We start from the raw sequence: 14,223 nt of genomic DNA, 5'->3' as shown, positions 1-14,223 counted from the left end.
GTAGACTAACCTGAACACTCACCCCATCTCCTTCATCACCTCCCTTTAACGATTGCTCTGCCTCATGTGACGAAATACAGGCATCTCTCTTTTTCCTAACCGTGTTGTGTGCTTCCCTCTCGTACAAAGCTTCATGAGAACAAAGAGACAATTATAAATATTGAGGTTGAAATAGTGACTGATTCTATACCAAGTAATGTATCATTTTCACACTGGCTTGTTTCCCGCCTTCTTTTAACAAAATTAAAGGAAGAACCTAGTTAATTTGTTAGATGATAAATCACCGAAAATGATTTAAAAGTCACATAATGTGACTTTTAAAATAAGAGCCAGGGGGTATTTAGATAATTCAGATGCATTTTTCAAACAATGTGAAAAGTTTTTTTGATATTCAATGTACTCACACACATTTGAACAAAATTCAGTACTTGTTTCTATAAAACTAATAAAAAGGGAATTTATGCAAAACCTAGTTTCATTCTAACAATGACTAAATCCATTTAACACATAAAATAACTGAAGAAAATATACCACCATTTCATTAACAAATTTATTTTCTCTAAAGTTTTATTCTTAAACTTAGTAGGAGTCAACATTTATATAAATTATTTTGTTCTCTTTGTAAAGGTAATATTAAATTTAAAATTTATTATCAATGTATATACACATTTTCTTTCCAAAAATACTTGTATGATGGGTAAGAAAAATTTATGAAGCAAGAAATGGAAATACAAGTTCTTAGAAAATATTATAAATTTTCTGATAATTTAAAGAAGAAATATTCATTTATTTTTAAATACTTAATGTAGGTATTCAAGTTACTGGGTACTTTTAAAGGAAGAATGTCCTTCTAAATAATTAATATCTAGGTATTTTTAAATGTATAATGAAAGAATTATAGAAGCAATTTATATTTGGGGGAATTATTTTATAATTTTTAATTGTGTGTGGGGTTCTGTGTGTGTCTGCAAAGGTGTCTGTCTGTTCATGTCTGTGGGGATGTGCCTCTGTAAGCCTGTGGGGGTGTGTCTGTGTGTGTCTGTGGGGAAGTATTTATGTGTGTCTGTGTATAGGGTGTCTGTGTGTCTCTGTGGGGTGTGTGTCTGTGTAAGTCTGTGGAGGTGTGTCTGTATGTCTGTTTGGGGGTGTGTATGTGTGTCTGTGGGGGGGTGACTATGTGTATCTGTGAAGAAGTGTCTATGTGGGGGGGATGTTTGTGTATCTCTGGGGAGGATGTTTGTGTGTGTCTGTGTGTGTCTGTGTCTGTGTGTGTCTGTGTGTGTCTGTGTGGGGGTGTCTGTGTGTGTCTGTGTGGTGGTGTCTGAGTGTGTCTGTGTAGTGAGGGGTTCTATGTCTGTCTCTTGGAGGGGAGTTTGCAAATGTAGGTGCCAATGGAGCTAAAGGTGTCAGAGCCCCTGAAGCTGGGGTCACAGGCTGCTCTGAGTCGCCCCATATGGGGACTGGGACCCAAATTCCTGCCTTTTGCATGGCAGGAAACACTCTTGCCCACTGAGCCATCTCTCCAATTCCTTTAAGTATTTATTTAAACATGTATGGTACAGTGCAAGAATTTGTAAAATTGTGTTGTGGGTACAGCCCACATATTCTCCTTGCAAAGAAATTAATTAAGGTAAAAAGAAATCCAGATGAAATAAACATGGACCACTCAGTGCAGGTCAGATAAGTGCTGGTGCCTGTACCCCTCTGCTGCCAAGAGAGCATTTCTCAGCAGGCCTGAGCTCAGCATACGTGGAGTTCTTAATTAAAATGCATCTGTACTTCAGTCTCCTGCAAAGGAATGCTTCTGAAAAGACACATTAGTCACATGTCATTTATTTGTTGTATCCAAAATATCATTACCAGAGGAGTAATTTTTACAAATTTCCCATTACATGTTATATCTACACTTTTGATTTACAAAAACAACTAGCCAGCTTTTTATTAACTGCATGCTATTTTCTACAGGAACAGGTTATCCTGAAAAAAAACGTTACAAATGCAATTTTATGCCCCAAACCTACTGAATCAGAAACTCTGGGCAGAGACCCAGGAAACCAGAAGAGCTGGATGCTTACCAAACATCTGGGCTGATGTCTTGAATATAGTAGGCATTACTTAGAAGTAATTGCTATTAGCGTATACATGTGTGGGGTGGTGTTTATGTGGGTACATGTGTATATGCACATATGTGGAGGTCAGAAGTCAAACTTCGATGCACTTTCTCATGAGCTGTCTACCTTCTGCCTTCAGACAGGGTATCTAATTGTCTTAGGCTCACCATTTAAGCTACTAGTTGATGAGCAAACTCTGGGGATCCTCCTGTCTATGTCTTTGGGATTACAAGCACATGTGGCACCATGACTCACTTGGTGGGGGTAGTTAGAGAGATCAAATTCAGGTTCCTATGCCTACTCAGGAATTACCTTATGACTGGTTATCTCCCAAGTCCTCTATCATTATTTTTTTAATAAATAGTTTATCCTGGCTCCTTAGAATGTTTTCCCTAGTTTATTCTAGTTTCTTGGGAGAAATAGTTCTATGTGTTCAATTAATCACATCACAATATATAAAGATTTAATATATTTAAATTCAAATCCATTGCCTTCTATGCAAAAGAGATTCCTTTCCCAAACTTATCTATTCATATTATTAGAAAAAGAATGCATCTCTAAATCCCTGAGGATTCATCCAGGATCCACCCTATTGAGAGATCACACTGGACCATCTCACAAACCCTCTTCCATCAGCTGCTTCAGGATGTGAAATTCTCCTAGTCAGAGTCATTTTCTTGAGTCAAGAAAATGCCTCCAGTGCTAGTGCGATTATTCAGTGAATACTACCCAGGGTGAGCACCTTGGTTTAATCTCTAGGACCTACAGGATGGAAGAAGACAAGAGAATTCCACGAGTTGTCTTCTGTCCTACACAACGGTGTCATGGGAAACACAAGAGAGCATATGCTTATGTACACACACACACACAAAATCAATCAATAAATAAATAAATAAATAAATATATAAATGAAAAGTGTGGCAAGAAAACACCATTAAATAAATTGCTTCTAAAAAACTGTTTTGTTTAAAAAAAACTGTTTTGTTAAAATTTGCATCAATGTTCCTAAGAAATGGGGGCTCAGCAGAAAAGTATTCCCTTTGTCCCATTCCCTTGCTCACACTCACAGATGCCCAGAGAGACAGGACTTTGTTTCCACATAGCACACCACAGAAAAGACTTGCCATGTGCACTTTGACCTAGAGAGGGAGAGGTAGAAATAGTTGCCTATACCATTGTTAGGTTTGTCCAGATCCAACAACCTTTGAGCCTACCAACTCCAGTAGGCCTTCTAGCGCAATCTCCATCTGTCCTTCTACATGCAATCTCTGTCTGTCCCACAGTCTCTGCTTGTTCTGGCTTTGAAAACCCTGTTTTCATCAGTTTACAGTTTTGTAATGTTTTCACCTCCTTACTGCTTTAAGGCAGAGATTGTCCAATCAATGTCAGTCTTTTGGGTGCTTGTTGAAATGCTCATTCCCAGGCAGTTTCTTGTTGAATGTGTCTTGTTGAAATGCTCGCCCCCAGGCTCTGTTTCCTCAAAGTTTGCCTTAGCTGATATGGGTGTCCGTGAATCTGACCTTTGATTGCCTTTACTCACCTATTGTTTCTCATCTAACGTATGTACTGTGAGAAATGGTGTCTATCTAGGTATTAAATGCCTTTGTGTTTGCTATTTCAAGTACTCTAAAACTTTTACCTATCTGCTCCACCCTTATGTGGCAAAAATACAAATGTTGATAGATATTTGGCTTAATCTGAACTAACAAGATGAAATTTTATGTGTTTATTTTAGACGACACTACATTAAGCAAGATGGATAATAAGAATGAATAAATAAATGTAACTTAGAAATATTTTGTACTAGCTAGGTTTTTGTCAACTTAACATAAACTAAAGCTACCTGAAAGGAGGAAACCTCAATTGAGAAAAATGCCTCCACAAGGTCCAGCTGTAGGGCATTTGTTAATTAGTGATTGATGAGGGGAGTCCAACCCATTGTGGATGGTACCATATCCTGGGTTCTATAAGAAAGCAGGCTAGGCCAACACATAGCCCTGGTTCTGAGCCTGGGTGGTAGCTGGGTTGGTCGGTCTGCCAAATTTCCCTCATCATCACTCTCAGGGAAAGCTCTTCAGCACCTCCCTGACTAGCTCACCCAGTCCAGGAGGCAGACCAACTGCTCTCACCCCTCAGAGCCAGCTCGCCCACACCCACACCACCAGGGTCAGCTCTACTGCTTTTCCCAGGTGAAGTACAAGGTCCCCTCTCTAGAGTTGCAGGGCTCATTCTCCCCAACATTGACCTCATCTATGAACCACTGGAGCACGTGAATGGACTAGACTTGCAGATCCAAAGATGCAGGATCTCCATGACACAAGGAAACAACATGATATTCAAGAATCGTCCCAAGGAGGGCCCAGTATCAGTGGTGTAGCGGATGTAAGCGAGATGCCTCTAACCGGATCAATGACTCATTGCCATGAACACATAACAAGTAAAGATGTACAGACTATGTGACTCCCTGTGTCACACTACAGTTTACACATCAAGACTTTTGTTTGGTTGTTTGTTTGGTTGTTTGGTTGTTTGTTTGTTTGTTTGGTTGGTTGGTTGGTTGGTAGATTGATTTGGTTTGCTTTGGTTTGGTTTGGTTTTTCTTTTAAATTTTATTTTATTTTGGAGAGGAGGTTGTAAGGGAAGAGGACAGATATGAAAGGAAAGAAAGATGAATAAGATCAGAATTCATGATGTGAAATTTATAAAATGTTTTTTAAATGAGAAAGAAAGAAAGAAAACAAAGAGAGAAACAAAGAAAGAAAATAAGCAGGCTGAGCAAGCCATGGGGAGCAAGTCAGTAAGCAGCTCCCCTCCATGGCCTCTGCATCAGTTCCTGCCTCCAGGTTCCTGTCCTGTTTGAGTTCCTGTCCTGACGTTCTTCAGTGATTGACTATGGATGTGGAAGTACACAGAAAATAAACCTTTTCCTCCACAAGTTGCTGTGGCCATGGCATGTCATCACAGTGAAAGTAACCCTAACTAAGATATATATGTATCTTTTTCTCGGAGGAACAGCATAAGGGAAACCAAAATGAGGAAAGACGACAGTACGAAAGTCTGGCCCTTGAAGCGTAAGCAGTTGTTGCACATTGAGGACCATGATTTCTCCACAAGGCCTGGATTTGGAGGTGAGTGTCTTCATCAAAAACCCAGGCTAAAGTCTACCGCACACTCAAGATAGGACTAAAAAAATTGACGCGATTAGTACCAAAGCATTAATAATCTATAATAATAATTAATAATCTATATAATTAATAATCTATAATATAATTAATATAATATATAATATATTTATATTTATATATTTATATATAATATAATTAATATAATATATAATATAATATAATTAATAATCTATAATAATAATCTACTAAAGTCAGTAAGTAAATAAATAACTAAATACTTTCAAATACCTGTATGATTATCTTCCTTTGACTGGGAAAAAGTGACAACATATACATTTTATACTGACATTCAAACTCCTTTTTTCTATTTTTGACACCCTTGCCAATAAAATGTACTCAATATTTAGAAGACACATAGCTTTGCAACCTGGCAACTTGCTTTTTCTACTCTAAGCTGAATGAGATGACATGATGCTAATTTGTAGAATCTCACCAATTATTCCTACAAGATAGAATGCCTGACTTTAACAGTGGAACAATAGCAATATCTGATGCCACCACTCGCTCTGCTGAGTTTATTTTCCTTCTTTTTAATGATTTTAGCAATTAAAACATTTTTAATATCTGGCACTGTGTTAAGTCCTTTATTGTACTGTACCATTTACCTTCACAGTCATGGCACCATCATGAACCTTCATATCCCAATGTAACAACCCAAGGCTAGGGAGGTTAGAAAGCATCCCAAGTAGTAAGTGGTTGAAGCAAGATGTCCTGGCAGCACCGGGAAGGTAGGGACACAGAATCCCCTGAGGGAGCTGTGGATGGTGGAGCAGGGCCCCAGAAAGGGGCTTTGTAGTGTTCTTCTCTTGCAGCTCTTCTACAAGGTTTCATCACTGAGGGGCCATGTTTTCCCGAGATGTACAGGGAGCTTGACATCTTTCAGATAAACTAAATTTCTTTGAGTCTGCCTGGTTGGTTTTTGTTTGTTTGTTTGTATTATGGAAACAAAATCTCACCCTTACAATTCTCAAACTGACAACTTTTCAAAATGCTAGAATATGCAAATAAGGGAAGAGTAGATGAAGAAGAAACAAGACCCTCTGACAATAAAGCAGCCCCAGAGCTTGGATGAAAAACCAGTGAGAATTAGAAGGAACGTAATAATCATTGCATGTTATGCTCACAGCCAAGAGAAGCAGGCAGGCCTGTAAATGCCATGAAAAGTTGATGTTCTAATGGAAAAAAATAAATTTTCAAGCCCTGTTATTTGAAGGGCTGTTTTGGTTTGTTATGGTTTGGTGTGATTTTTCTCTCTTTTATGTATCAGTATGTTCTGTGTAGATGTGTGTCCACACAGATGTGAGATCACATGTGCCAGTGTGGATTCACATGATTACATATGCATTCAGAAGTCCAGAGCTATTTGATCTCTCTTCCTTGATCAATACTCATTATTCATTGAGGCAACACCTCTCAGTTGAATGCAGAGCTCCTTGGTATAGCTAGTTTGGCTAGGCAGATCCCTCAGGGGATCCTGTGTCCCTACCTTCCAGGTGCTGCAATTTTAGACAGTCTGCCATGCCCATCAACATTTATATGAGTGCTGGAGATCCAAACTTTGGTTATTACCCTTACACTTTACCTGATAGGCAATCTCCCCGACCACTAGTTTTCTTTGGTAATTTTCCAGAAACCTCTGGGTTGCCATTCTAAAGACATGATTTAAACTCTATTTCATTAGTGATGCAGACTGTCCTGATCATGAGAACAGTGGAGAAGGCTCTTATCAGTCAGGGTCCTGGACCGCATCTCCAGCATTCCTGACCCACTAGATCTAGGTGAAGGAGATTGAGAGTTGCACAGCTTGCAGATGCTGCTGACATTGCATTGTCAATGATGCTGATGCTGTGGCTCTGAGAATCACACACTGAGAACCACTGGGTTAACATAACATCATCAGATTTAAGTCTTGGTGTGTTTGTTACTTTTGATTTCCAGAGTATTTATCACAGTTATTGAATTGCAATTTACAGTCGTAGAAGCCTGGAAATTATTCAGGTTTAAAGATATTCTTATTTAGCGCTGAGCACTCAACAGTTGCACATTCTCAGTACTCTGAGAAATTATGGGGCTTTGGACTGACTGCTAACCACTGCCAAAAGAAGCTTCTGTGACCAAGGCTGGGAACAGCACTGGTCTATAGGTATAAATGTGAATGACTAGAAGGCAGTTTGACAATGCCTTCCCTCCTACAGTCATCCCCAGTGACTATTATCAGGTTTGCAGCGCTAGGAAACAATTTCCTCCTGTGGATTAAGCCCCATATCTGATCAGAGAACATACCTGTACAAGCGCAGCACAGGATCAAACCAGTCAATTGTTCCAGAATGGGTGGGAGAGGAGATCGTGCGGCTTTGTGTCGAGCTGAGGAGCTATTGACAATTGATGTCTCCCTCAGGAGACAGCATCATTTTTGCTGGAGTATACGGCTACTGAAAGTCTGACCATACTTATGCTAGCACCACTAATTGGATTTGATTTTTCAAAGAGAAAAATAAGGAAGAGGACTTGGGGAGTGGTCAGGATTAACGTTGGAATCCAATGAGGGACTGTGGCATTGGTGTGGATATAATCACAATACGGTGTGTGTGTATGTGTGTGTGTGTGTAAAATTATCAAAGAATAAGTAAAAATGCTAATTTAAAAGCAAAAGGTATTCCTTTCACTCTCCTTCTGAAGCTCCCCTTCTTCTTTCTCTACCTCACTATTTCTCTGACAAGCTTTCAAAAGATTCCACAACTCTTAACTACAATTTTCAATAAACTTGTGCTCATCCAGAAAAGAATTTTCCAAAGTTTGGATAATATAGCTTAGAACTATGGTACAGGTGAGCTGGAGTAGTTTGCTCCATTCTGTGATTTCAAAAAATCAGGAAAAGAAGCTCGGTGTTGCATCCTTTGAGGCCACTAGGAGGCACCAGGCGCACATGAATTGTTAGAAACTGGCCTCATCCTTGAAAAAAGGATGAATCATGAATCTTTTCAATAGGAATTCAAGACTGGTTGGCTGATTTATCTGTTATTTATTTATTTTATTTGTTTGTCTGTTTGTTTTGAGGCTATTGTGAAGGGAACTGTTTTTACTGACTTCTTTCACACTATGTTTGTCATATGTATACAGGAGGGCTACTACTGGTTTTTGTGTTAATTTTGATAGCTTCACTGAAAGTGCATCAGCTGTAGGTGCTTTTCAGGTGGAGTCTTTAGAGAAGGGCACATTGATGTCGCCCTTTCCTATTTGTATCCCCTTCACCTGTTTCAGCTGTCTTCCTGCTCTAGCGATGACTTCAAGCCATAACTCCTGAAGTTGGTTCCTCAATTAAGTTGTTCTCTGGGATAGGGGAAGAAGTGTTGTTGTTGTTGTTGTTGTTGTTGTTGTTGTTGTTGTTGTTGTTGTTGTTTAATAGGGTCTTTTATAGGGACATTAGCAATAAAGAGAGAGAGATGGCTATACTTATTAGTGGACCTCACAGCAAACAATCCACAGACACCTTATTGTTCATATGATTCGTGAATTAGCAGAAACACCAGAGAGTCCATCTAGATTCTGAAGCTCAGGCCCAAAGCCTACATTGTAACTCTGAGTGGTAACAGGATGACCAGGTGAGTGACTATGGAGTCTGCAGAATGCAAAGCCTGCACCCTCCTGTCAAGGTAAAATGTCTACACTTTCATCCTGCACCCTCTAGAAAAGCATAAAACACCAGCCCAACAGGCTCTCTTTGTCTGATCATTAGGAAATACATAATAATAGTTCTAAGTGGTATGCTTTCTAAGATGTAAGCGGAGACAACACTTTCATCCCCAGATTCGAATACTCACACAGAAACTATATTAATTACAACACTGCTTGACCTATTAATTCAGGCTTTTTATGAACTAATTCTTACATCTTATATTAACCCATTTCTATTAATCTTTGTATGGGCACAAGGCTGTGGCTTACTAGTAAGGGTCTGGCTCTGTCTCCTTCCCTAGATATGTGGCATCTCTCTGACTCTGTCTACTCTCTCTCTCTCTCTCTCTATATATATATATATATATATATATATACACACACACACACACACACACACACACACACACACACACATATATCTTCCAGCTTGGCAATATTCTGACCTGCTATATGCTGAAGCAGCTTCTTTATTAACCAATGGTAATAAAACATATTAACAGCATACAGAGGAGAATCCCACATCATCTTCCCTTTTCTGTCTAAAAAAAAAAAAAAGGAAGTTTTTAACTTTAACATAGTAAAATTTTATATATACGAAGCAGGTATCAAAGAAGAATTACAGTTATGATATTCCTTTTTTAGTCTAAAGTTTCATATCTAATTTATTTTTAACATAACTAAGGAAAATTATAATTATCTGTCTTAAAGACCCCAGAAGAATATAATATTTCCTAAATAAACAGGAAGTACATTGTAAGTAACTTCCAAAGTTCTAGAATTGACAGAAATCTTGCTGCCTGGACAGTCACCCAAAGTTCTTCTGTAATGTTGGGGCATCCATCTTCAGCCTACAGGCCCAAAGCATCTGGCAGACTTTTCCATGAAACAGGAATTTAAAAGACTGTTTCGTCTATATTGGCAGTTTATCAGTCACTTTCTTTTGTCTCATGTGGAATGTCTGGCAGACTCTTTCATGAAGCAGGAACCCTGAAGGACCATCTCACCTTCTTTAGATAACTTCATCAGTCATTTTTCTATGAGTCCTGCATGTCCAGTTTATACAGCATACAATCAAGCAGTCCAGGCAAGAGCAATTTCTTGCCCAAATGGCTAGCAAACTCCATAAGGAGGCTCTTCAATGATCATCATCCTCTTGAAGTAATTGGTGATGTCAGTAGCAGACATGTCTCACTGTTTAGAAAAGTCAAAATTCTTTTTTATTATTGATTTTATTGAACTCTACATTTCTCTCTGCTCCCCTTCCTTCCTCTCCCCTCCCCTTCAACCCTCTCCCATGGTCCCCATGCTCACGATGTACTCAGGAGATCTTGTCTTTTTCTATTTCCCATATAAATTAGATCCATGTATGTCTCACTTAGAGTCCTCATTGTTGTCTAAGTTCTCTGGGATTGTGAATTGTAAGCTGATTTTCTTTGCTTTAAGTCTAAAAACCACTTATGAGTGAGTATACATTATATTTGTCATTCTGGGTCTGGGTAACCTCACTCAATATGATGTTTTCTAGATCCATCCATTTGGCTGCAAATTTCAAGATGTCATTATTTTTTTCTGCTGTGTAGTACTCTATTGTGTAAATGTACCACATTTCCTTATCCATTCTTTGGTCAAGGAGCATTTAGGTTGTTTCCAGATTCTGACTATGACAAATAATGCTGCTATGAACATAGTTGAGCATATGTCCTTTTGGTATAATTGAGCATCCTTTAGGTATATATCCAAAAGTGCTATTGCTGGCTCTTGAGGAAGGTTGTTTCCTAGTTTTCTGAGAAATCACCATTCTGATATAGAAAGAGGCTGTACCAGACTGCACTCCAACCAGCAATGGAGGAATGTTCCCTTTTACCCACAACCTCTCCAACATAAGTTGTTATCAGTGTTTTTGACTTTGACCATTCTTATACGTGTAAGATGAAATCTCAGAGTTGTTTTGATTTCCATTTCTCTGATGGCTAAGGATGTTGAGCATTTCCTTAAGTTTCTTTTAGCCATTTTAGATTCCTCTGTTGAGAGTTTTCTGTTTAGGTCTGTACTCCATTTTTTATTGGATTATTTATTCTTTTAGTGACCAATTTCTTGAGTTCTTTTTGGAGATCAGTCTGATGTGAGGTTAATGAATATCTTTTCCCATTCTGTAGGCTCCCATTTTGTCTTGTTGACCATGTCCTTTGCTTTACAGAAGCTTAGAAAAGTCTAAATTCTTAAAACATTTTAAATGCCATATTCCATATGTCTTTGAAGTGTTGAAAATTATCTAACTGAAATACATCTCTGTATATCTAGAAAACCTAAATAACATGACTACAAGTTTGACTATTATTATAAATGACTATTTATTAATCCGTATTTCTTAATTATACATTACATATTTAAATGAGTTGTATAAACATATCTTAAACAAAAATATAAATATACATCTAACAAAATTGACCTTTAATTTGTATCAATAAACCAAAATCCATACCAGTGCAAAGTATTCATCTCTACTTAAATTATTTTTCCCGGGGCTACTTTATGAGATTATTAAATATGCAGTTGAAACATGTGACTCATACTTAGTGACAGGTGGCAGATCATCTCACAATTAAGAATTTTTCTGACAATCATAAACTGGGTTAAACGGTGTTCAGATGGTTTATTGAGTCATTCAGGAAGGAAAAATCCCTGAGTCCAGGCAGAAGTGTCTGTCTACTAGCTCTGTGAAACAGTCTTTAACGATCATCTGCTCAGCTTGAGCAGAACCGTACCTTATATGGTGACTCATTTCTCTGTCCTCAAATGGCTGCTTTCTTTGGGGAAATCAGGCTGTGGAATACAAAAGGCAAGCGTTAATTTATCTATCCTCGCTTCTCCTTGTCCACAGCAGAAGCTCATGAGCATACTTCTCTCCTCTCAGCTAAATGTAACTTCAGCACTTCCCTTGCCTTAATGTGTTTTTCTAATTAGGTTTAGCATTAAAACCAGCTGCTACCAGGGTGGGTTTCTTTTTTTCACTTTTATAAAGCATTGGAAGATTAATTGACTCATTATGTGGAAACAGGAGGATGTAAATTTAGGGAGCTTTTTGTTGAACTCGGGTTATAAATTGCAGCTCGTTTTCTTTATTTATGTTTTCCCGCCCACTATGTCTCCTATAAGTAAGGACTTTTTGTTTCAGTCCTTCCAGGTGATGATTTCTTTGTTTTGCTAAAGTCAATTCAGCACCTCGATTCTGGCAGCTGAGTTGAGACAAAAGCTAACATTATCAAAGCTTCTTGCCGTCCCCACATGTCACATAACAGGCCTGAGAGTCAGAAGGACTTTTTCCCATTCCTACCACTACCTTGCTTCAGATTTCAAACAAGAGTTCATATTTATCCACATAAGTTCATACAGAGGTCACCTAGAGCTAGAAAGCTTCGTGTATCTACCAAGTGGAGTCCGAGTAAGGATATGAAATGATACATTGTCGAATGTAGTGTAATGACACTCCAGAGATGGAGACATAATTTCCACTTAACCCTAACTAGTCTACCTGAAGAAAAAATCCAAATATATACATGAAAAAGTTTACAGATATGTTATTACCTAGTGATTTTTGGAATTTAATTGTCAAGGGGTTTAATATTTAGATAACTTTTACTTGATTTTATCTATAAACTTGGTCAAAGTTCTTATAAAGGTACTATCATTTAAGGTGTTAAATCTATTGCTGACCCAACAGAGAGCAGATGTTAGGTAGAAGAACGTTTGGATGGGCTCAAGGGCTGGATGTGGTATGCGCTCCTTTATGTATTCTCGCAAGAGCCCTACAAGGTGGGCTCCGTATCTGTTCTCTTGATTGATGAACAAACAGAAGTATAAAGAATAAGGAGATACACAGAACTTTAGCCCTACTTTGATTTTGTGTGACTGCAGATGTTGGCATTTTAACACCCGTACTTAATTGTCACTTTGTCTGACACTTCTCTTTACCTGATAGCACAAGAATGAGGTTTGGCAGTATGAAGAGTAACCAATATTCTGTAACTCTCAGTCTTGCCTTTGTTCCTTGCACCTCGTATTCAGCCCTCAACTGTAACAACTCCTTCTACACAGAAGTTGGGTGCCCTTGACAAAGAGTTCAAAGGAGACAGGCATGAGGTCAGAGAGCATCCCACAGGTACACATTGTGGAATCTGAGGCGCTCATCTCCATATAACAGTATAGATGGAAATGGAAGAGAGAAGAAATAGAAGATAACGGGAACTTGATTCAAATAACCGAGCCATATATTACCTTCAGTATAAAAGAAGCCTCAAGATTCCATTGCATGCCCAGCAGTAGGGTAAATATATCATTGAGAGCTAGCATTATAGCAGAGTCCTCAAGATTTCAGAAATAGCCACTAACAACTAGGATATGCACTCAACTCTCCATATCTTTTTCTTTTTTAAATTGTTTTTATTGAGCTATATTTTTTTTATGCTTTCTTGTCTTCAGCCCCCTTCCCCTTTTACCCTCTCCCATGATCGCCATGCTCCCAATTTACTCAGGAGATCTTGTCTTTTTTCTACTTCCCGTACAGATTAGATCCATGTGTGTCTATCTTAGGGTTCTCTTTGTTGTCTAGGTTCTCTGGGATTGTGAACTGCAGGCTGATTTTATTTCACTTTATATCTGAAAGCTACTTATGAGTGATTACTTATTATATTTGTCTTACCTCACTCAATATGATGTTTTCTAGATCCATCCATTTGCCTGCAAACTTCAAGATGTCATTATTTCTTCCCCTGTGTAGTACTCCATTGTGTAAATGTACCAGATTTTCCTTATCCATTCTTTGGTCAAAGGGCATTTAGGTTGTTTCCAGGTTCTGGCTATGACAAATAATCCTGCTATGAACCTAGCTGAGCACATGTCCTTGTGGTACGATTGAGCATCCGTTGGGTGTATACCCCAAAGTGATATCACTGGGTCTTGAGGAAGGTTGTTTCCTAATTTTCTGAGAAGTCCATCTCTCCATATTTTAAGGGATTATTTTCCACTCTGCCACTATTCCTAAAAAGACACCAACTTGTGCAGATGTTTATTTTTGTATGAAAAGGCACAGCATTTACGTATACCCTATCTTAATTCTTCCATTGTCTATCAATTGTTTCTAGCTTACTTCTAATACCTTGTACAATGTAGAGGCTATGTAAATTGTTGTTAATCAGGCAAATACCCAATTGTCCTTAAAAGATCCTAAATCCAAGCTGTTCTCTAGTTTC

At 38.3% G+C, this 14,223-nt stretch overlaps 1 protein-coding gene across 1 annotated transcript in view; it reads left to right on the top strand.

Moving 5' to 3' along the window:
- The window catches only part of Gabrr3 (gamma-aminobutyric acid type A receptor subunit rho3), a 52,572-nt gene that overhangs the window by 7,046 nt on the left and 31,303 nt on the right, over positions 1 to 14,223 (top strand). The window contains exon 2 of the mRNA XM_038346451.1: positions 5,127 to 5,239. Within this exon, the coding sequence (XP_038202379.1) occupies positions 5,127 to 5,239 (113 nt within the window). The remainder of the gene's footprint in view (positions 1 to 5,126; positions 5,240 to 14,223) is intronic.

The sequence above is a fragment of the Arvicola amphibius genome, chromosome 10 (genome assembly GCF_903992535.2).
Source record: "Arvicola amphibius chromosome 10, mArvAmp1.2, whole genome shotgun sequence".
Taxonomy (NCBI): Eukaryota; Metazoa; Chordata; class Mammalia; order Rodentia; family Cricetidae; genus Arvicola; species Arvicola amphibius.
The sequence above is the reverse complement of the archived record's forward strand: the minus strand, read 5'-3'. Positions and strand labels throughout refer to the sequence as shown.